The sequence below is a fragment of the Eublepharis macularius genome, chromosome 19, assembly GCF_028583425.1.
Source record: "Eublepharis macularius isolate TG4126 chromosome 19, MPM_Emac_v1.0, whole genome shotgun sequence".
Classification (NCBI taxonomy): Eukaryota; Metazoa; Chordata; class Lepidosauria; order Squamata; family Eublepharidae; genus Eublepharis; species Eublepharis macularius.
Window position 1 is genome coordinate 19046013 of NC_072808.1, and position 23504 is coordinate 19069516.

Here is a 23504-nt window from a genome sequence, read left to right on the forward strand (position 1 = left end):
CTGCTTAGTTATGATGGCCTTTGGCAGCATGCAATAAACATTTTTCTGATTACAGGGATTCCTTGAAAAATGGGTGCATGTGTGTGCCCACGCACACACATGCACAAATCACCCCTCCCACCAGAGATGCACTACTCACACAGACATAAGGCTTCACTTTCTTGCAAGGAAACCAGCCTGACTCATTGCTGGAGGTGTTCCTGCCCTGTATGGAGGAAGCAAAGTAATATGAGACACAAGGCAGGAGAGCTTTGGAGGCAATCAAGTAGATTCATGTTTCTAGAAATTGAACAGAAGCTTTATGATGTGTACTACAAAGGAGATTGGTTTGCATTTCAACCCATGCACCTACGAACGCACAAATCTTCACCCTCCAAAGCAGCCATTTTCTCTAGAGGAACTGATTTCTGTTATGTGGAGATCAGCCAGAACGCTGGGGAATCTCCAGGCCCCACCTGGAGGTTGGCAAGCCACGTGCCCCGTTCATCCTCCTGGTCTGGCTTCCCCAGAGAGCAAGGAGCTGTGATTGTACAGCAGCGTCGAGGATACTTACCTGCCACCACAGCTGCTCTGCCTCAGCTTTGGTTACTTCCACGATATCCCCGACATTGAGCTTCAGGGGTGGACCAAACGCCATGGGTGGTGGAGGCAATCCATTGTACCCCTGGCAGGCCTCTAACTTGGGTAGCCCTGAAAAGCAAAGCAAAGCTCCCATGTTTGAGGTGAACCTGGCTGCAGTAAGTTGTGAGCCTTTCTAAGTTAACTAGGAGACTGCAATCGGTGTAAAATGCGACAGGGCGACTGTGATCAGGAGCCAGCGGGAGCATGAACAGCATTCCCATCCTACAGTCACTCCATTGGCTACCTAACAGTTACCGTGCTCAGTTCAAGGTATTGGTTATCGCATACAAAGCTCTTCACGGCCTTGGCCCGACATACCTACAGGACCGCCTCCCTCCCTGTGTCCCTCCACGGCAGCTTTGCTCATCTGAACAGGGTCTCCTACAGGTGCCATCCAGCACATGGGCAAAATCAACAGCAGCCCACACATGGGCTTTCTCTGTGGTGGCCCCTACCCTGTGGAACGGCCTGCCCGAGGAGGTCAGGAGAGCCCCCACTCTCCTGGCTTTCCACAAGCAATGCAAAACTGAATTATTCAAAAAGGCTTTTTACTCAGATCGGAGGGTGGTATTGTAAGGAGGGGGGGGTCTCAGATGCTTAGCTAATGAGTTAGGGACCATAGACTTCACCACTATGTTGCCTTACATAGTATCTGTTGCTTTAAATATGTACTCCTATGTACTACCTGTGCTTCATGTGGTCTAACGTCAGCCCTGGAATTGCTTATGTTCCGTTTCAGCATTTCTTCAACTCTGTATTGGATACTTGCTAATGCCATGTCTTTGTAAACTTATTTACCCTATGGCACTGTTTATGGAAATGTCCTTGATACTGACTGTACTAATCTCACACTGTGTAATCTGCCTTGAGTCTCAGTGAGAAAGGTGGACTATAAATGACATAAATAAGTAATGAGGAAGAACATGACAGTGGAAAGGTTCCCACATGCAGAGATCCCAAGAATGTCCTTGGGGCCAAGAGAAGGTTGGGGCGAAGCAACGCCAGCCTTCCTGCTTTGACAAAGGAAGCTTTAGTTATGGTTGAGGGGAGGAACTGAGGCAAAGCATTCCTCAGTCTGGCTTGAGTTTCCCTCTTAGACCAAAAGCAACTGCAAAAGCAGGAAAATGAGAAGTAGTGCCTAGGGCTGCTAACTCTGGGTTGGAAAATGCCTGGAGATTTGGGGGTGGAGCCTTGGGAGGTGGGGTTTTAAGAGGGGAGGGACCTCAGCAAGGTTTAACACCATAGACTCCACCCACCAAAGCAGCCATTTTCTCCAGGGAATCTGATCTCTGTAGTCTGATGACTATTTACAATTCTGGGAGCTCTCTAGGGCCCTTTCCCCCTTCAACGTTCTCTTGGCATCTCTTCATTTTGTCAATGATCCCTTTCTTGCCATTTTTTTGGCTGTCGCCCACATTGGGTGCATTCTTCATTGTTTAAGCTGGGTACAAAGCCTAAGTCAACAGCTATAAGAACAAGAGGAAGTGGAAAGAAGGTTGCTTCCTCATGCTCAGGTTTACCCCACTGCTAAGTTGGAACTAAATAAAGAAGTCAGCCCATTCACACACGGACATGTCTCTAGGGGTACCCGTCTCCTTCCACCCACCTACGGAAACACTTCAGCCCATGGTGAATGGACACCATGGCCATTTCCACATGGCTTACCTGAAGCCGGGCCATGGCGCAACGTTGCGGATCATGCTGGGGAAAACGCAAAATATCGCATTTTCTCGCGCGAGTTTTGTGACGTCTCACAAAACTCGCGTGGGAAAACGCAATATTTCGCGTTTTCCCCGGCATGATCTGCAACGTTGCGCCATGGCCCGGCTTCAGGTAAGCCGTGTGGAAACGGCCCATCTGTCACCAGCCATGTCATGTAAGAAACGTGATCGTAACTACAACTCACCCAATTCAGGGTTTTTTCTGTCCTGTGTATACCGATTGTGTTTATTCTGCAAAGAGAACACAAGGAATCTAGTTCGGGTAAGAGGCATGTAGCAAGACAGAAAATTAGTCACAATGTTCACAATGTTCAATCCCAGGTTTCAGAAAGTTCTGTCATATGTGATAAATAAATTGCATGTTGGCCCCAGAAACCTAAAGGATTTCATGTTTGGGCCATTAGCAGAATCTATCATTTAGCAGAGGAAGCATGATTATAGGTGGTTGTGAGCTGGTTCTGCTGGCTGGAGAGAAAATAACACAGCATACACTTGTTTATATTTAGAAAGGAAATAAGAGTTCTTTATTGTAGGAACTCCATACTCTGATAGGAAAGGAGGACAGATAGATCCTAACTAACTATCTAGTCTAAGGATGTGCCTGGATGCTAGGACAAGGCCTGCATCCATGCTTGCAAGATGGAGAGAAGAAAAGGTGAGAGATGGTGTCTGGAACAAAACCAGGAAGAGCAGAGGTGAGAGGGAGGAAGTCAGGAGGAGGAAATCTTGAGAATAGTAATCTACATATCATGCAGCGGCACGCGTCCTTACCGGAACGCCAATCCAAGCGCACATTCATCCTGTGCTGTGCCAGCTGCACTGGCTCCCAGTGGAGTTCCGGATCCGGTTCAAGGTGTTAACCTTGGTGTTTAAAGCCCTTCACGGACTGGGACCTGCATACCTGTGGGACCGCCTCTTCCATTACGTCCCCTGCAGGGCATTGCGCTCCTCAGAGAAGCAACTCCTGGTGGTCCCCGGCCCGAAGGACATCCATCTGGCCTCAACCAGGGCCAAGGCCTTTTCTGCCTTGGCCCCAGCCTGGTGGAACGCTCTCCCGCTGGAGATCCGGGCCCTGTGGAACCTGTTACAGTTCCGCAGGGCCTGTAAAACAGAGATGTTCCGCCGGGCCTTTAGCTGAGTGCCAGCGGGTGTCCTCCTCCTTCCATCTAAGACTGCCACTTTTTCTGGGACTGCCCTCGGCCATCTGCTGTGCTCATATACAGACTCCCAAATATTTATTTAAATAGCCTGTGCCTGGACTATTTTAATGACTTTTTAAAGATTATTATTGATTTTATGGTTTTATGACTGATTCACTGAGTTTTATTAATGTTAGCCGCCCTGAGCCCATTTGTGGGGAGGGTGGGGGTACAAATCAAATCAAATCAAATCAAATCAAATCAAATCAAATCAAATCAAATCAAATCAAATCAAATCAAATCAACAAATAAAGGATAATCAGAGCAGTAAACAGAGTACCTGACCACTCTGTCTTTCTAACGCTTAGGTTTGTCCCTCTCTGAAACCTGGGGAAAGGGGCAGCGCTGAGTCCTCCTCTTCCAACAATATGAAATTTGCCTTTGTATGTTTTCCACAATGGAGAATTGTCCCCATGTATAAGAAGCCACAAAGATCAGGAAAGAGGTGGTATAAGATGGGTAGCTGTGTTGGTCTTCAGTAGAAGAGCAAGTTTCAAGTCCAGTAGCTCCTTAATGCCTCCGCCCCCATCCTCTACCAAGGCTTTTTTCCTTCTCAAACAAGTTTCAGGCCATCTACACCCCATTCTGAGAGCCAGCGGGAGAAAAGGCAGGGCTGGGGGTAACCCTGCAAAATCTCAGAACCAGAGCAGCTTCAGAGGCAGAGGGGAAATAATCAAAGGTGACAGAAGAACAAGAGGAAGGTGTTGTGTGAATGTTCTGAAAGTCTCCCCGCCCCTCCCCACTGCAGTTAGAGAACTGGGGTGTAGCAAATAATCTGTGCAGAAGTAGCCTCTCGCTTGCAAATACCAGCTCCCCCTTCCCCATTTTCCGTAACTGTCAAAGCTGTTTGGAAAACATTGTTTGCCAAACCAAGGTTGTATTTCCATGCTTTTTTCACTGTTCCATTCAAACCCATCAATAACATACTAACATTTGTTAAGAGGGAAAATTCACCATCTCCTTTCGTTTACCTTTTTTGTAGACCCAGACTCTGTAATAAATAGAAAAGAAGAAAAGGTTTCAGGAATTACAGAATAGAAAATGAGGGTGGATTTCAGTGAATTGGGTAGCTGCCTGCTGCGGTAACTGAAGTCTAACTCTCACAATTGCAACAGCTGTCTCTAGTGGCCATGATAAATTGACTGGTGTGTGTATATAGGTGTGTGCAAGATTTAGGCACTGTTAGCCAGTCTCATCACACCTTGGCATCATCCCGTGCCACCACCTGACCTAACACACTTTGGGAAGGTCTTCGAGGATTTGGTGAGTAGTGACGTTGAGAAGGCATTCATAAGACTACAGCTGAAGCACCATGTATGCCGGGCTACTCATCTCTAGCCCATAGACTGCTGGATGCTGAGTAGAGATGGGCACAAACTGGGAAAAATACGAACCATGTGGTTCGTGGTTCGTCAAATTTCACGAACCACGAACTTTCATGAACCTGCCCCTGGTTCGCGAACCGGTTCATTTGGTTCGTGAAAACATCACATCCAGGTCAGAAAACAGTCACTTCCGGGTCAGCAGAAGGACACTGCCTGGCCAGCAGAAGTTCACTTCCGGGTCAGCAGAAGGTCCGCAGAAAGTCCATCCCCTGTTGCCTAGGAAACTGATTGACTGGCACCAGGCTGTCTGCAGTTAGACCACGAACCAGCCTAAAAGTTCGTGGCAGTTTGTCAGAAATGGGATCTGACAAACTGTGGTTCGTGAACCACGAACCAGCCTGGTTCATGCTTAATTTTAGTTCGTATTTCAGTTCGTGCCCATCTCTAATGCTGAGCTGTAGACAGTCGGAGCTGCAGATCTCACCGCCGCTAGGAGGCAACCACACCACACTTGGATGCTGAGATACCCACCTGAACTGGATTTTCCACAGGACGAGACCCGACCAAGACATTCTTTGTGTGCTGCCGACCGACATTTGCTGCAGCGATAGCCCTGGTAGAAGGTACCCCTGTGTGTAGGTGGAGAAAGAAGGAAAAGGCTCACACACTTCGTTCGTCATAAACTGGAGGTGCCCTTAACTGTCTTGCAGAACACACTGCTGTATATTGCTGCTCAACTGACACCATTCCAAATAACATTTGTCATCCTATAAACCTCTGTGGTCAAAACCCAGCACAAGACTTGGACCACGGAGCTTCCCACCATTACCTGTCACTTCACTACTGAAGAAGGTATTGTCTCTCAGCTTCTTCAGCCACAAAGAAGAAGGTGAAGAAGAAGAAGGGGGTAGCTGAGAAGTTCCTGCATTGTGCAGGGGGCTGGACTAGATGACCCTAGAGGTCCCTTCCAATCCTATGATTCTATTATTCGAAGAAGAAGGAGGAGGAGTTGGTTTTATAGCTCCCCTACAGCTTACAATCATCTTCCCTTCCTCTTTGCACAACAGAGACCCTGTGAGGTGGGTGGGGCTGAGAGAGCTCTGAGAGAGCTGGGACTAGCCCAAGGTCACCCAGCAAGCTTCAAGCAGAGGAGCAAGGAATGAAACATAGTTCTCCAGATTAGGATCTTGCCACTCTTAACCTTTCTCTGGGACTACTCTAGAACCAACTGCCGCCAGCAAAGGAATTGTTTATGCCCTCCCTGGAAGACCATGGCTTGTGTGAACGTGTCACATGAGAGAGAAGGGATTCAGAGCCAAGCTACAAGTGACACCTTACACAGGTTGGACACTTGTCAGCTTACCTCAAGTTCTGATGGGAAATGTAGGCATCCTGGTTTTACAGCTTAGCTCTCTTACAGCTTGGCTCTCTTACAGCTGCAAGACCAGGGCCGATTCCAGACAGCCCTCTGCATCGCGAAAGGTCGCGCGTCGTCGCGCAGAAAACGCGAGTTTTGCGCGACATCGCACAAAACTCGCACGAGAAAACGCGATATTTCGCGTTTTCTGTGCGACGACGCGCGACGTTTCGCGATGCGGAGGGCCATCTGGAATCGGCCCAGGATGCCTACATTTCTCATCAAAACTTGAGGGAAGCTGACAAGTGTCCAACCTGTGTCAGGCGTCACTTGTAGCTTGGCTCTCAGTTTCTCTCCCCTTTTCTCCTTCTCCTTTTGTATCTGTCTTCCAGAACTGTCCCTCAGCACAAGCCAAGAGATGAGCATCAGGCAGCCTCAGTCATGAATGGGTAAGAAGCATATTTATCCTGTCCTCCTAACTGGTATAATCATGTACAGTGGCTGCTATATTAGGAAGATTGTTGCTCTTTGCCTTGTGGTATACACACCTCAGCAGCATCTGACAAGCTTTACACGTGGTGGTTTCCTCAAAGGAGTACATGTGGAACTCATGTCCGTTGGCAGTGGCATTTTCAGGGTAGATATTTGACCTGAATCAAGGAGGGAGAACATACAGTCAGCGTTCCAGGGAGGATGTCTAGAAACCCTGACACTTTCCTCTGCCCAGAAGTGCAATGAATAAGAGCTGTTTTTGCACTTTCCACTACGGACTTTAATATTAAATCCGCAATTTTAATAACTACAACAACAGCAACATTCAATTTATATACCACCCTTCGGGACAACTTAACACCCACTCAGAGTGGTTTACAAAGTATGGTATTATTATCCCTATAACAATCACCCTGTGAAGTGGGTGGGGCTGAGAGAGCTGTGACTGAGCCAAGGTCACCCAGCTGGCTTCTAGCAGACGAGTGGGGAATCAAACCTGGCTCTCCAGATTAGAGTCCTGCCACTCTTAACCACCACACCAATATTTCTCAGCTTCTCTAGAAGAAATTCCCTTGCTCGTCCAAAATGTCTTTTCCACACTTCATTTTGGTAAAAAGTGATTACAGTGAAGACAGCTTCCTACATTATTATCAATTTTTTCTGCAGTCAAGTAGTAATATCCTAAAAACGTTTTGTGTGTGTGTGTGTATGTGAGAAACACAAAACTCTTGAGAGAACCTTCCTTGGTCCAAACATGGTTCCCGAGGCACCTTTTCTTTAACAGCTTTGTCAAAAGGAACTTGATGAGATGACTGGAATGAAAAGTGTAGAAAATGCTGAGATCCTGGAATGTTCGTATTATATGGCTTTTGTTAACACAGTGCTTCAGCGTTTGCTGCTATGAATACAAAGACATTTGTATTGGCAAATTGTATTGGCAAATGTCCCTATCTGGCAGTGTCCCTTGTACATTCCTTGCTTCAGTCCCCATCCCACCCCCATCGCCACCCCTCCCCCACCACAAAAGAGGATTTGGTTTTTAAAAATCAAGAATTGACAGATTGTTATATTGCAATAATCTAGTGCCATGATCTACTAGTTTGTAGTTTCCAGCTTTTTAAAAAAAAAGACTTGCTCTTTTTCTTGCATAGTTATAGGAGGAAAGGTGTACCTGTAGCCAAGAAAACAGCAGGAAACTGAGGCAGAGGTGGAGGTAATCAGAGGAGGAGGCCCTAAAGAAACTTCCCAGCCCTTACCATAGCCTTTGCACTATGGAAGCTTGGATAGAGAAATACTGGGGAGCTGGTTAAGAGAGACCGGCTAAAGAAATTGGGTCAAAGTAGATAATGGGCTGAAAAGAAAGTATCTGAGAACATAATGGCTTGCATAGGTTGCTTTCACACCAGCAATTTTGTTTGGAATTGCCACAGCTTGTCCATTAAAGGGAATCTAGACAATGTTATTGTACCAATATGTTGCAATCTCATGTTTTCCAAGTTATTCTAATCTTTTTTTCAGACGGTTTGTGGTGACATTTTTGGCTTTGAAAGGAATTACAGCACCAACCTGCCCAGTGTGAACTGGCAACATGCTACTGATGTACTTGGCAGAAAGGGTGTTGTTGCTGGTAATCTCTTGTCCTTCCCTGGCCAAACTGCCATTTTAATAAGGCCTGTAAAGGTTTATTCCCTGTGATTTTTAAAAAACTGTGACTGCAAAGAGGAAAGATGATCAAGACGTGTGTCATTAAAAGGCTGCCTACAGGAAGGTACTCAAACACTTGTAATTCTTTTTGTCAGATTTATTTGCATTTTAAAAAAACAAGTTCCCTTTGCGTGCAACCATTTAATAACATTACTGACCAATTTAAAGAGGACAGAGTAAATGTCAGCTACAAATAGGTTAGGAAATTAAAGGACTGAACTGCATGAAGTACGGAGGACAGGAAGAAGGCGTGACTTCATAAATGCCTTTGGTTTTTGGCTTGTAAGTTTCAGTTCTGTTGCTGAGTGCAACAATGCAACTTGCAGATGGCGTGAAAGACAGGGGGCTCCGTGAAGCTTCTTGAAATTGCCTCAAGGCCACAGAAACCAGCAGCCTCAGTGCTGAGCAAAAGTGCCTGAAATTGACTAACAGAAAAAGTTCAGTTCCTGAAGCCGTTGCATATTTGTAGATTACGGTGGGGAAAGCCCTCCCCCTACTACAGGCAGCAGGGAAAGGCGGCTGGCTGGCAACCCTCTGGTGCCAATCAGAGGATTCAGAGAAATATTGCCCACTTTTTCTCCTGCAATTTTGTGCATTGCAGGACTGGTGGAATCCAGGGCTGTTTTCAGTGTCATGTGGGGCTATAAAGGGAAGGTGCATCCTATACATGTCTCCTTATAACTCTGCAAGGGAAAAGGGCTAAAGACTTCTGTTCGTTTTTTAAGTAAGAAATATGGGAATTAGTAGATCATGGCAAATGGCAATAGAGCATTATAACACTAATAAGGCTATAGAGATCTCCTCTGATTTTGTTTAAATGCTTGAAAAAAGCTCTCTGGAAGGGGAAGGGAATGGCAGTCACAGGAGCCAAAGAGAGGAAAATGCTGCCAGTGTCTGTGGGACCTATATAAATGCTCGCGGACCTGTCCACACAGTATCCAAAGGCTGCTGTAGCACAGTGCTTAAGTGGTTTTGCTGTGAATCAGCACCAGCTGTGAATGGCGTGGGTGGCCTCCTCCCTCCGCTCAGCTGCCCGTGCTGCCACCAGCGCGCTCCTGGCAGCTGGCTGCTGCGCCCAGCGCCCCATCTTTGGCGACACTGGGGGCAGACTATCCCCTGCCCCCCATCGATCCTGCCCTGATCAGCATTCTAGCGGTTCAAATCCCACTACTGCCATGAGCTTAGTAGGTGGCCTTGGGTCAGCCACTCCTCTCAGCCCCAGCTGTATTGTGGGGATAATAATAACACTAACTTGTTCACCGCTCTGGGTGGAACACTAATCTGTCTAGAAGAGCAGTATATACGTGCAATTCTAGTAGTAGTAGTAGTAGTAGTAGTAGTAGTAGTAGTAGTAGTAGTAGTAGTAGTTGTTGTTGTTGTTGTTGTTATTTTAATTATAATGTTTCCTAAAAGATCATACCAAACCAAGTTTGGGAAAGATCACAGCAAAGCCATAGGAAACATGGAAGCGGGACAAACAGGATGAAATCACATTATGCTTTTGAAAACAGTGATGTGATGTTGAAAAAAGTGATGTTTAAAGAAGCTGAGGCAGAACAAAACATCTCTGTGGAAACAGCCTTTGTAGATATAAAATGACCCAATGTATGCAATTATTCTGTATGGAATGAGTGGAAATTTCTCCCCTCTCACAGAACTCACAGCCAGTCATTTGAGAAAGAAACCTCTGAGCATCACAGCCTTAAAAAAAAAATCTAGTATTTCAAATATGCTCATTTGGATTTTTCAGTGGGAATATTATGATGTTGTTCCAATACATTTTTATACCAGTTGTGGCATTATTCTACTGACAGAGAGATCTTCTAGGGATTGATCCAGCCACGTTAGTCTGTAGTTGCAAAATAGTAAAGAGTGCAGTAGCACCTTTAAGACTAACCCACTTTATTGTAGCATAAGCTTTCGAGAACCACAGCTCTCTTCATCAGATGCAGAGAGCTGTGGTTCTCGAAAGCTTATGCTACAATAAAATGGGTTAGTCTTAAAGGTGCTACTGCACTCTTTACTATTTTGCTTCTAGTGATTGAAATATTTGGTTTCTGCCAAACAAGAAGCAGTTCCCAGGGATTATAAGTGCTAGCACTCAAAGGGTACAAGAAACCTACAAGGCCATTTCAAATTGCTCCAGCCACTTCTTCTTCAGCTCCCGTGTCTTGAAGTATAGTTCATAGCCCAAGGGACCATAAGAATCCACTAGAACGAACATATGAGTCCACTAGCAAGAAATAAGAGGAAATAACCAATTAGTACTTGAACTTGGATGGAACATTGAGATTCTTCCCTCCTCTTCTGTCCCCTGGAAAGAGACTGGTACCAAATGGATTTGAAAAAGGGATTTGGGGATCGGGAGGCAGTAGTTTGCTATAGGAAAGCACAACCTTATTCCAGGAGTGAAACTCCCCCTGCACGGTTGCCTCCGAAACTTTTCCTTGGAAAATGTGTGCTGAAACGTTACCTTCTTATTGTCTTTCTCGCCAGAAGAGTCATCCCGGACCTGGTAGCTGTGCAGGTTAATAAATTTCTTCATTTCAAAGGAATCTCCTTTTCGCTTACAGATTAACAGGGCCTTATCCAGGAGGAAAGCATACCTGAAGAGAATGTTCACTTGAGAAATGGCAGCAACGCGGAGCTATAGAAAACACGCAATTCTCAAGCAACCCGAGAAAGGGCCTTCTCAATACTTTGGAACTTTGGAACTCCTTCCCCAGGAAAATTTGCCTGTCACCCTCTGCCATTGTCTTCAGCCAGCGGGGGGAAGATTTTCATTTTGTTTCATTCGGCTTATCCCCACTAAATTCTTATTGGCCCTCTTCCCTAGTTGTGTTTCTCTGTGTGTGTGTTTGTTTATATGTCTATATGGTTTTTATTGTGTTTATATATACATTTAAAATGTTTTAATTATCTGTTGCCTCCGTGGGTACCTGATTTTGGGTGGAAAAGTGACGTATAAATATGTTAAATAAATAAATAAAATAACTTCCAACTCTTTCTCCATTATTAAACCAGCCCAACTACCGCCTCCACCAGCAAAAGAGATGCTGTCATGTTGACTCACTTGTTGCCATCCACAAATTATAAGAGTTTCTTGGGATACTTTATTCCTGGCACATTAGCCACTAGCAGTGAAATCCTAAACAGAGTTGCTCCAGTCTAAGCCCATTGATTTCAATGGACTTAGTCTGGAGTAACTCTGCTTAGGATTTCAGTGTAAGAGCTATCTTGAGCAAACTCGCTCAGGATCCCAGTGCGGGGAAGGACACACGTCACTGCGGTGACTGGGGAAAGCAGTCCTGTCCCCTTCACAGAGACTTTTATTTATTTTATTTATTATTATATTTCTAATCCACTGTCCCCATGTACGGACTCAGAGCAGAATACAGCATATATAAAATACGTTAAACATATTACTTTAAAACCAGATAAAAACATCAGTAAATATATAATAAATACTTAAGGTGCCGAAATGGCCAGTGGAAGCTTTTCATGGCAGGAAGGGAAGTAAGATAATCTGTTAAATAACATCCCATTAAGTCTCTAAAAAAGGACAGGACATTCCTCCGCCCCTCAAGCAATTAGCAACCGGACATGCGACTCACATCTCCTTTGGTCCTTAACAGAGAGCCAAGCTACAAGTGACGCCTTACACAGGTTGGACACTTGTCAGCTTCCCTCAAGTTTTGATGGGAAACGTAGGCGTCCTGGTTTTACAGCTTGGCTCTCCATTACAGCTGCAAGACCAGGATGCCTACATTTCCCATCAAAACTTGAGGGAAGCTGACAAGTGTCCAACCTGTGTCAGGCGTCACTTGTAGCTTGGCTCAGAGTCACTCCTTTTTCGGCAGTTGTTTTTTCAGGCACCCTTTCTTCCCCCCTACTCAAACATGCACAGCAGGAGCCCACCAATTAGGATGTTGTGCTCAGTCTTGCTGATACATTAACAAATTCCCAGGATCAGAATGTCAGTGTGTTAGCAAATACTTGTCTCCAGGGCTTTGTGTGTGTGTGTGTGGGTGGGGGGGTTGGTACTCACTGGTACTGAGAGCACCTTTTGGGGGCTCTCCCAAGTCCGGAGGAGGAAATTGGTGCAACCTTATATATATGTGGTGGTAGAGAGTGCCAACAAGTCATAGCTGACTTATGTCAACCCCTGGCAGGGTTTTCATGGCAAGAGACTAACAGAGGTGGTTTGCCATCGCCTGCCCCTACAACCCTGGTCTTCCTTGGAGGTCTCCCATCCAATTACTAACCAAGGTCGACCCTGCTTAGCTTCTGAGATCTGACAAGATCAGCCCCCCCTGGGCTAGCCAGGTCAGGGAATATATAAGTACTGGCTCTCTTAAAAAAAAGTGCTGCTTATTTCAATCCTTTACAGTGCAATCCTAAGAAAGTCTATTCCAGGATCCTACTAAAATCTTTTTTGCAGGACTTGCTTCCAGGAAAATGTTCTAAGGATTGCTTTACACTGCTTTCTGTCCTGTTTCTCTTCCGTGCGCTAGTTCCTAGGCAGAGGCTGCATACCTGCTAGTGCCTTTTCATGTTTCATAAATGCCACTTTGGCCTGCTTCCCTATTTTGGAAAATGTGGACTTGGCTGCCGGACTAGGATATGATCAAAGGGTACTTTTGGTGTTTGCCGTATGGGCTGCAGTTTCCGACAGCCTCTCCTGCCCAGGCAGCAAAATGTCCAACCAGCTTATTCGTTAGGATCAGACGTTCTACAGTCATTCCCATTTGCTCTATGAAGTCTGCAAGGCGTCACCTGTCCATCTTGGAGCGCTTCTCTCCACCCACTACCTTGATCTCTCCATCGATTTTGGGCCTCCCAAAGTGAGCCAAGGACTGGGTCTAGGAAGAAGGGAGATGGTATTGCTTACAGGAGATCAGCTATGAAGCATGCTTACTCATTCCTGTCTAATGACTAACGCCAGACTACTGACAAGGGGTTAGTCTCCAGGCCTTGAAGCTCCTTTTTAAGGAAAAAGAACCATGTACAGAAATATCAGGTTCATGGGTGGGCTTTCAAGAGCCCTCGGCCAAAGCGAGAGAGATGAAAGACTCACAAGCGGAAAGTGCTAAACAATCAAAAGAGTTTTCAGCTAAACGTTAGGAAGAACTTCCTGATAGAGCAGTCTCTCAGTGGAGTAGGCTTCCTCGGGAGGTGGTGGGATCTCCTTTGGAGGTTTGTAAGCAGAGGCTAGATGGCCACCTGATAGCAATGCTGATTCTGTGAGCCTGGGCAGGTCGTGAGAGGAAGGGCAGAAGGGGCATCAGTGCTTGGTTCTTGTGGCCCCTTCTTACATGCCCAGGGTAAGGCCAATCGCCACCTTGGGGTCAGGAAGCAATTTCCCCCAGGCCAGTTTTGTTAGAGACCCTGCTGGTGTTTTGCCATCTTCTGGGCATGGAGCTGGGGTCACATTTCCTGCATTGTGAAGGGGGGGTTGGACTAGATGACCCTGGAGGTCCCTTCCAACCCTGTGATTCTATGATTCTATGAACTCTCACTGGCAGGGACATTTGAATGATAGGTGCATGCGCCTGGAGAAAAACTGAAAAAGGAGCATGCCCCTAGTCATTAGACCAGTCCTTTGGGGAGAAGCCTGTCAACTCTAGTTTAACATGGAACCTCCATGTCCGGAAACCGTGTGTTGCTCTCACGGCCTGTTTGTGAGCTTCCTAATCAGCCGACTTGCTGCTACTGCTGAGAACAGGGAGGGTGCTGGATGAAATGTGGCCCAATCCACTAGGGCTCGTCTTATGTTCTTAATCCTGCTGAGTAGGTTCAAAGTGCAAAAGATCAAGTGGAGGAAAACGGGGGGATTCTCTGGGTCCAGTTGGATTTGGTGCAGGTCTGCCTAGGGGATTAAGCTACGCTTGTGTGTATGAAGGCTCTGGGATTCTTCCAGCGAGGAGCAATGGCTGAAATTTCAGAAAGTGTGAGTAGCAGGCTCACGCAGGGTTGCCAGTTCTGGATTGGGACCTTTTTGGAAATTTGGGAGTGGAGGCCAGGGTTTGGGAAGGGGAGGGACCTTGGGGGGGGGGTATAATGCCACAGGTATTACCCTCCAACGGTACTATTTTCTCTGTAGCCTGGAGATCCAGATGTAACTATGGGAGATCTCCAGGCCACTCCTGGAAATTGGCAAGCTTAACACCTCAGGTTCCAGATCGTTCGCTCCAACCTCCATCTTTTGCCTTGGCAATAACTGGTTCAAGGGAAGTGGAACTGCACACAACCATTATATAACGCGTAAAGGGAAGTTTTAAAAAAGCAATGAAATGAACAAAAGAGTATTTAAATGTTGCTATTCCCAAACAACTCACCAAGTTCTCTATGGACAGCTGGAAATTTGTGATTTGTTTCAGTGTTTCGTTGTCTCTCTTGACTTCATTCACACATTGAGCCAAATCCTAGCACAGACAAATGGACGAAACCCTTGTTCAGTCTGAGAACAGCCAATAAGTGCTGGAATCGTTTCCAAAAATCAGAGACATGAGCTTAAAATCATAAAAGTCTTTTTAAAAAGAATGTACTTTAACATTGCAGTAGGTAGTTAGTCACAGTGGATTTTGGCTTATTATCCTTTTGTTGCGGAGACATAAGGGGAAACACAGATCTCTGTAAGAAAAGGGGCTAGATACTAACTTTTTATTTTAAAAAATTAAAGCTGGGAATGCAGAGAAATCAACAGAGGCATGATATAATGCTATAACAATATTCAGTTGCTGATTTTTTTAAAAGCCCCATGATGGTGGAGGGGAATGGTGGCCGTGGGTGCAGAGGCAGGGAAGATGGCTGCCGTGTGGGTGGGGAAATTAAAACTTTCCTACTCACGTGGCAGCAATTCAGGCTTTGCTGTGATCTTTCCCAAAAGCTTAAGCTCCCTTTCCCTTTGTGGGTCCTGATCCAAACCAAGGCCCTTTTCACACTGCTCACCTGCTGCCGGAACGTCACGAAATATCGTGCAAAAAACGCAGAAGATAGCATCTTCTCGCGAGAGTTTTGCGCGATGTCGCACAAAACTCTGGCGAGAAGACGCTATCTTCCGCGGGTTTTGCGCGATATTTCGCGACATTCCGGCAGCAGGTAAGCAGTGTGAAAAGGGCCCAAGCCTCCACATGCCTGGAATTTAAGTTCCCAGCACAGAACTGCAGGATCACAGAACTGATCCAAAATCCGAAGGGAAACCACTTGTCAGCCATATGGACTTTGTAAGACGTGCATCAGCCCTGATCCATTTCAAGGCAGGGAAAAAAGGGGCCCCCTGCCTGGGCCTGAGCTGTTCTCTCACCCGCATGTCATCGAGTGCCTGCCGGAGGTTTTCTTTCTCAGTTGGCTCCGTCGTGTATTTGATCAGCTCCTGGGAGAAGGCAACAGAGAGAAATGAGCAAACTTCTGCATTTGCTATGTGTGGGGCACCCTCCGCTTTGCCAGTGTTCATGAATCAGCATTATTGCTGAGATCCAAAAACAGGCAACATTTTTGCCACCGAGAATTGCTGATTCTGTCGGCTCAAAGAGGAAGAGACATGGGAAGGAGACTCGCAGTCTGCCGGAGGAACGAGAAAAGCCAGCCAGGCGGGGAAGCCTCGTCTAAGATCCCCCAGCGGGATCCTGGCTCTGTTCCTCCCTTGCTTCCTCTATGCCTCTCTTGCCTCTGAGAACTAGAGAAAAAAGAGGACGCTGGCACCCGGGCTCTTCTGCTGTGGAATTTCCCTAGCACAAGCACAACAAGAACTGCGCACGAGAGCATCGTCTCATGTTTTCAAAGCCACGTTCTCCCCTCCCCAAAACGGCCCCCATCCGATGGCGCTGACCTGCAGGAGCAAGTGGTACTTCAGCACCCGCTGCATGGGCACCATGAGGAGGTCACGCAGGCTGAAGCGGCCGTTGTTGGCTCGTTGGGAGCATTCCTGGAAGGCAGAGAGCAGAAGAGAACGGGGGAGTTAGAGTGCAAATGTGCTTGGGGGTGAAGCAGCGACAGAGAACGTTCCTGCAGAGGGCTCGTAGTTGTGGCTGTTACCACAGCCTCCCCTTCCAGAGAGAGGGAAGGCAAATAGGTACATTGTGTGAAAGACGTGCAGCTCTTCTGACATTCATTCATTCATTCATTCATTCATTCATTCATTCATTCATTCATTCATTCATTCATTCATTCATTCATTCATGTTATTTATAGTCTGCCTTTCTCACTGAGAGCCAAGCTACAAGTGACGTATGACACTTGAATGGCAAGTGAACAGACTCACGTGTATTCCTCATGTATATTCCTCCCTGTTCACTTGCACTCCACTTGATCACCTGATCAAGTGGAGCGCAAGTGGAGCACAAGTGAACAGGGAGGAATACACCTGAGTCTGTTCACTTGCCGTTCAAGTGTCATTCGTCACTTGTGGCTTGGCCCTGAGGCTCAAGGTGGATTACACCGTGTGAGATCAGTACAGTCAATATCAGGAACATTTCCAAAAACAATCAGAGGGTAAATAGGCCTAAAATAAAAGTCGCCTCCACTACAAGGATCTGCAGAGAGGAGAGATGAGCTCACTAGTAGAGGGGGGCTGGCCGTCAGATCAGTGACAGAGCTGAGAAATCCTCACCTCCAGTTTCATGCGCACATCCAGACTGGCACTGGTCACCTGGTCAAGGTGTTTCGTGGCTGCCTCCACCTGGCTGCAGTACCGGCCGTACAGCAAGAACCTATAGGTGCAGACAATGAAGGCAGCATTAGTGGAGATTTGGGCTTGACTGTGGCCTCTAGTGGCCAAAGCTACATGACACACCCCAAAGGTGTCAGGTTGCAGGTGCATAACTCACAGCTGGCTCCCCTGCCCTTTCCGTTGCTGAAAGTGCAGTGGGAGAGAGAACAAACGCTCCTTCTCTCCCCTTGCAGCGCCAAGCAAACAAGCGCTTTAAAAGATAAGTTCCCCTGATGAACATCTGACCGCGACCCGTGACCTGGCACGGGTCTTGCGTGTCGTGTAGGGACTGGTGTATATTCCGTAGGCACAGGTGAGTGTTGGAGGTGAGTCGCTTCTGTTAAGGGTTTCATGCCATGGCTTGCCCTGTCACATGTGCAGCAATTGTGTGTGTGTGTGTGTGTGTGTGTTTGTTTGTTTGTAGTCTGCCTTTCTCAATGGGACGCAAGGTGAATTACATTGTGTGAGATTAGTACAATCAGTAGCAAGGACATTTCCATACAGTGTCAAGGACATTTCCATAAACCAAGCCATAGGGCAAATAAATACAAGTTTACAGAGACACAACATTAGCAAGGATCCAATACGGGGTTGAAGAATTGCTGAAAAAGAACACAACCAGTTCTAGGACTGACATTAGACAACATGAAGCACAGGTAGTATATAGGAGTACGTATTCAAAGCAATAAATAATATGCAAGGCAACATAGTGGCCCCTAACTCATTAGCAAAGCATCTGAGACCTCCTCCCTACAATAATTGCTCTCCTATCTGAGTAAAAAGCCTTTTTGAGTAATTTGGTTTTGCATCATTTGCAGAAAGCCAGGAGAGTGGGGGCTCTCCTGACCTCCTCAGGTGGGCCGTTCCGCAGGGTAGGGGCCACCACAGAGAAAGCCCGTGTATGGACTGCAGTTGATTTCACCCATGTGCAGGCTGGCACCTGCAAGAGACCCTGTTTGGATGAGCGAAGCTGCTGTGGAGGGACATAGGGAGGGAGGCGGTCCTGTAGGTATGCCAGGCCAAGGCCGTGAAAAGCTTTAACAGAATAACTAAACATTTTCTCAGGACGTGCCTCTGATCACTGGGTTTGGGATTAGGGCAAAAGGGCAGCACTTGTTTAAGTTTTATATGTGCAATCAGAAGCCCAAGATTCCTGTTTGCTCGGCCATGCCTACGAATTCGGGGATAATCATACAGCTAGAGGGGAAGTGCAGAACGAGAGCAAACAGGACCTGCTCCAACATACACACACATCCGGTGCACCGTGAAAATAGATGTGACACGGAGACTCACTTCTCTTTGTACTTGATGAACACCTGATAGAGGTTCTGGGAGTTGGTAAAAGACAAAGCGCTCTTCAGATCCACCAGGAAGCACCGATGAATCTTCAGAAGTTCCTGGGGGAATGGAGGAAAAAGCAAAACAAATCAGGAATCGGCATGGCTGTTTTTATTTATTTATTTATGGCATTTATAGGCCGCCTTTCTCACTGAGACTCAAGGCAGACTACACAGTGTGAGATTAGTACACTCACTATCATAAACAATGTATGTTATTATTATCCCCACAACAGACGCTGTGAGGTTGGTGGGGCTGAGAGAGCTGTGGAAGAGCTGTGACTGAACCAAGGTCACCCGGCTGGCTTCAAGCGGAGGAGTGGGGACTCAAACCTGGCTCTCCAAATTAGAGTCCTGCTGCTCTTGTATTTGTCCTGTATTTGAAAGGCTGTCATTTGGAGGAGGGCAGGGAGCCGTTCCAGTTGGCAGCAGAGGGTAGGACCCGAAACAATGGGCTTAAATTACATGCACAAAGGTACCGGCTGGATATTAGGAAAAACTTTTTCACGGTCAGAGTAGTTCAAAAGCAGAATCAGCTGCCTGGGGAGGTGGTGAGCTCCCCTTCACTGGCAGTTTTCAAGAAGAGGCTGGATGAATATTTGTCAGGGATGTTTTAGGCTGATCCTGCACTGGGCAGGGGGTTGGACTAGATGGGCTGTATGGCCCCTTCCAACTCTGATTCTATGATCTTGAGACATGGATTGGGATCTGGGCCTTTGGATAAATATTAGGCTCCATCAGCTGCCTGGCAAAAGAGCTGCACATTCCTTGTCATTAAATATTTCCCACAGGGAAAATGCTCTATCCATTTCTCTGTGAGAAAGACAAACTAACCACCATAACTGCCCATAGGGTTGCCAGTTCTCCTAGGCAACCGGCAGGGCAGAGGGCATTTGCACATTTCTCTTGCACATGTGTGCTCTCAGCCTCTGCATGATGACACCTCCAGAAGGGACATCATTGTGCTAGCCGTGGGACTGCCCCAGCACTTTGGGGCCCAAATTGGCCTGATGTAAAGCTTGGGAGCACCTTTGCAGCCAGTGCAACAACGTCACAGGGCGACTGGAAGTCAAGTGGACAGGATCAGCAGCAGCTACCACAAATGATCTTTCCACTTCAGCGTGTGCATGGAATCGAAGAGTCTCTCTACACAAGACATCTTGCACGGGGACACACACGTGTAGGGAGACGCAATTTTAGCTGGGAAGTGAAGTTTAAAAAGCCAATGGAGATGTTTGTTCATTTCATCTTCGCCTCCCCCAAGGGGAGGTGAAATTGACAGAGCGTTAGGGGAGGCAAACATGAAATTAACATACCCTCTGAGGAGTGATCTCTGCCGGCTCTGCGTAGAGAGGTGAAACTGACCTGTCTTAAATTGCGCTTCCTGGCTAACATTGCGTCTCCCTACACTTGAGCATCCCCATGTAAGATTCCTTGTGTAGAGAGAATCTAAGGGTGCCTGGGGATCTCTCCAGAAGGAGGACCCTGCCCTCCCCAGGCTTCACTCCCAAATCTCCAGGAATTTCCTAACCCCGGGCTGGCAATCCTAGCCCTGCCACTTAGCCCTCAACAGGAAGAGGAAGACCCATCGCAGGTCTGTATCTCCCTACAAAACAAACTGGATCCCAGTATATTCCTTGCTATCTCTTGCAAGGCACTGAATCTGTGAAAACAGAAAGCAAAATTACTTGGAAGGACAATTAATTCAGAGATCCAGAGGAGTTAGCCATGTTACTGTGTAGTTGCAAAATAGTAAAGAGTCCTGTAGCACCTTTAAGACTAACCCACTTTATTGTAGCATAAGCTTTCGAGAACCACAGCTCTCTTCGTCAGATGCAACCGTTAGGTTGCATCTGATGAAAAGAGCTGTGGTTTTCAAAAGCTTATGCTACAATAAAGTTGCATCTGACGAAGAGAGCTGTGGTTCTCGAAAGCTTATGCTACAATAAAGTTGCATCTGACGAAGAGACCTGTGGTTCTCGAAAGCTTGTGCTACAATAAAGTTGCATCTGACGAAGAGACCTGTGGTTCTCGAAAGCTTATGCTACAATAAAGTTGCATCTGACGAAGAGAGCTGTGGTTCTCAAAAGCTTATGCTACAATAAAGTGGGTTAGTCTTAAAGGAGCTACTGGGCTCTTTACTATAATGAATTCAGAGATTGCCCAAATTTGTCCCACAGGAGCAGACTTGGGGGGAATCCCTTAGGCAACAGAGGAGGCAGGGAAAGTCCTGCTAGGCTCAAAGGCTTTGCCTTTCAGATGAGTCATATTGACTGTAAAACTGAGGAGGGAGAGAATTTCTCTCTCTTTGTGTGCGTGTGTGTGTCTCTCTCTCACACACACACACTCCAGAGGACAACAGAGGAAGGAAGTCTGGGCCACAAACAAAGCAGTACATGTTGTGTAGCAGGAAGGAAATTAGTACAATCACAGAATCTGGTCTCAGGATACTCATCATAGCCAATGGGTTGCCAACCTCCTGGTGGGGCTTAGTATTCTCCCAGAATTACAACTGATCTCCAGACTGCAGAGATCAGCTCCCCTGGAGACAACGACAACTTTGGAGGGTAGACTCTGTGGAATCCACGTCCCCGCTGAACTCCTTTCCCCCCAAACTCTGCCCCCCAGGTTCCACCTCCAAATCTCCAGGAATTTCCCAACCTGGAGTTGGCAACCCTACCAACCAGGGTGTTCCTCACCACTAAACCAGATGTTTATGGTAGTAAGCTGTCAGTAGCGGCTGCAGTGTGGGTTCACCAAGGAACATAAAGCGTCGTACCAAGCATCTGTTCTGCAAGCGGTTATGTTTGCATGTGTCTGCACAATATATTCTGCTTGCAGAATTGGAAACTGAAGAACAGAGCACAAAATGGGGCGGCAGGCGAAGGGAGAGAAGGGCTTACAAGGGGCTTAGAAGGGTTTGGCAATCCAGGGGTGCAGAAAAGCACAGCAGTGAAATTATAGAGCTGCCGGCTCCAGCTCTGGAAATTCCTGGAGATATTGGTAGTGGATCCTGGAGTAGGCAGGGTTTGGGGAGGACCTCAGTGGGGTATAATGACCTATAGTTCACCCTCCAAAGCAGTCATTTTCTCCAGGGGAACTGATGTTTGTGGCCTGAAGATCAGCTGTAATTCCAGGGGATCTCCAGTTCCCACCTGGAGCTGGCAACCCTACCTGGAAGAGATGTTCCCATTTGCACTGACCAGCATAATCCAGTCACCCGTTTGTTTCTTCCTAGGTCAACTACAGGCAGAAGAAGATGTTTCAAAAACATCGTTAATTTAACTATTGGTGTCACATCAACCAACAGAAAAAAAGTGGTGTGGTTGTTCTTTTTTTGTTAAAATGTGAATGTAGCAACAGCTTTGAAAACTTTTACTGGTGGCTAAAACATCTTCTTTAACTTCTTCTTTTAGCTCTGGGTTCATGGAAGCTTCTGCCGCAATGAATGAATTAGTTTTCATTGTGTCGCAAGACTCTTCTGGTTAGTTGAACAGAATTGTGGAGAAAAGTTCCCTAAAAATTCTTCCCTACTGAAGAAAAGAAAAATTGGGGGATGTTTCAGGGTGTGCCTTTTCCCCTACCCCCTTGTCAGCATGTAGCCTGATGAAGAGGCCTGGAGAATCTGAAACCTTGCACACTTTTTTTGTGTTACTTTGGTTGGTCTTAATTAAAGATGTTACACGACTTGGGATATGTTATTGTTGAAACGTGTAGAGTGCATAACTTATGCTAATTTACTATTTATATCCTGCTTTTCTTCCTAATCAGGACTCGAAGTGTCTTATCGCCCACCTCCTCTTTATCCTCACAATAACAACCTTGGAAGGTAGGTTTGGTTGTAAGATTATGAAGGGTCCAGCGTCACCTGGCGGGCTTCCATGGCAAAGCAGGGATTCCAACCTGGTTTGTTCATTATCTTGCCCACCTCTCTAACTACTATGTCATGTCAGCTCTCCAGTGAGGACCACTTACTATGTATGGATGTGAAAGCTGGACAATGAAGAAAGCTGACGGGAAGAAAATTGATTCATTTGAAATGTAGTGCTGGAGGAGAGTTTTGCAGATACCATGGACGGCCAAAAAGACAAATAAGTGGCTACTAAATCAAATCAAGCCTGAATCCTCCTTAGAAGCTAAAATGACGAAACTGAGGCTGTCATACTTTGGTCACATCATGAGAAGACAAGATTCTCAATAATGCTACGAAAAGTGGAAGGCAGCAGGAAAAGAGGAAGACCTAAAATGAGATGGCTGGACTCAATGAAAGAAACCACATCCTCCAGTTTGCAGGATCTGAGCAAGTCTGTTAACGATAGGATGTTTTGGAGTTCTTTCATTCATAGGGTTGTTCTGGGTCGGAGGCAGCTTGATGGAACATAACACACACAATGGACGTCACAGAAGCATCTTACCTCAACGTTAATAAACACATTCTCCAGGTCCTGGGGCCTCAGGAACTGCTGCAGAGGTTTCATAAAATGCTGGAAAAAAGGATCCAGAGGTTTCATAAAATGCTGGAAAAAAGGATCCAGCCACAAGCACAATTCAAGGGGATCACCAGAAGTCCCCTAGGGACTCCTCCAGAAGAGCTAAAGCAGGACCCAGAAAGGCCCAGGTAGATGATTTCTGGCTTCTTTTCCCCCAACCCATCTTTCCAAAGGTGGCTGCCCAAAGCTGTGCAGAGGGCCACCCCGAAGCCATACAGAGGGTGGTGGAGGAGGAAGCCGTGGGGCCTCAGTACCTGGTGAATGGACTCCAGAGTGCTTGTGTATTTCTCCTCCGTCTGCTGGATCTCCTGAAGGCAGCATTTCCTCTTATCCTGTTCGGTCATCTTCTGCTGTCGAACACACCACACAAGGGAGATTTTGTGTTATGGAATGAGCCATCGTGGGTGGCCAAGTGAACAGAGCATGGGGCTAGACCCACAAAGATTCACACCTAAAGGCGCACACAACCTTTAACTCAGTGGGTCACCTGAAGCAAGGTTGGCATCAGAAACTGGCACGGTTGAGCACTCCCTAGGAAGCAAGCCCCA

General features: G+C 46.7%; 1 protein-coding gene across 1 annotated transcript in view; it reads right to left on the reverse strand.

Moving 5' to 3' along the window:
* Nucleotides 1-23504, reverse strand: part of VAV1 (vav guanine nucleotide exchange factor 1) — an 84056-nt gene that overhangs the window by 11511 nt on the left and 49041 nt on the right. Inside the window, exons 6-21 of the mRNA XM_055003569.1 lie at nucleotides 23211-23306; nucleotides 22882-22950; nucleotides 18423-18526; nucleotides 17031-17130; nucleotides 16251-16346; nucleotides 15726-15794; nucleotides 14758-14844; nucleotides 13196-13281; nucleotides 10893-11025; nucleotides 10543-10652; nucleotides 6772-6873; nucleotides 5398-5495; nucleotides 4513-4532; nucleotides 2528-2573; nucleotides 554-690; nucleotides 140-205 (exon numbers count right to left, since the gene is read on the reverse strand). Of these exons, the coding sequence (XP_054859544.1) occupies nucleotides 140-205; nucleotides 554-690; nucleotides 2528-2573; nucleotides 4513-4532; nucleotides 5398-5495; nucleotides 6772-6873; nucleotides 10543-10652; nucleotides 10893-11025; nucleotides 13196-13281; nucleotides 14758-14844; nucleotides 15726-15794; nucleotides 16251-16346; nucleotides 17031-17130; nucleotides 18423-18526; nucleotides 22882-22950; nucleotides 23211-23306 (1419 nt within the window). The remainder of the gene's footprint in view (nucleotides 1-139; nucleotides 206-553; nucleotides 691-2527; nucleotides 2574-4512; nucleotides 4533-5397; nucleotides 5496-6771; nucleotides 6874-10542; nucleotides 10653-10892; nucleotides 11026-13195; nucleotides 13282-14757; nucleotides 14845-15725; nucleotides 15795-16250; nucleotides 16347-17030; nucleotides 17131-18422; nucleotides 18527-22881; nucleotides 22951-23210; nucleotides 23307-23504) is intronic.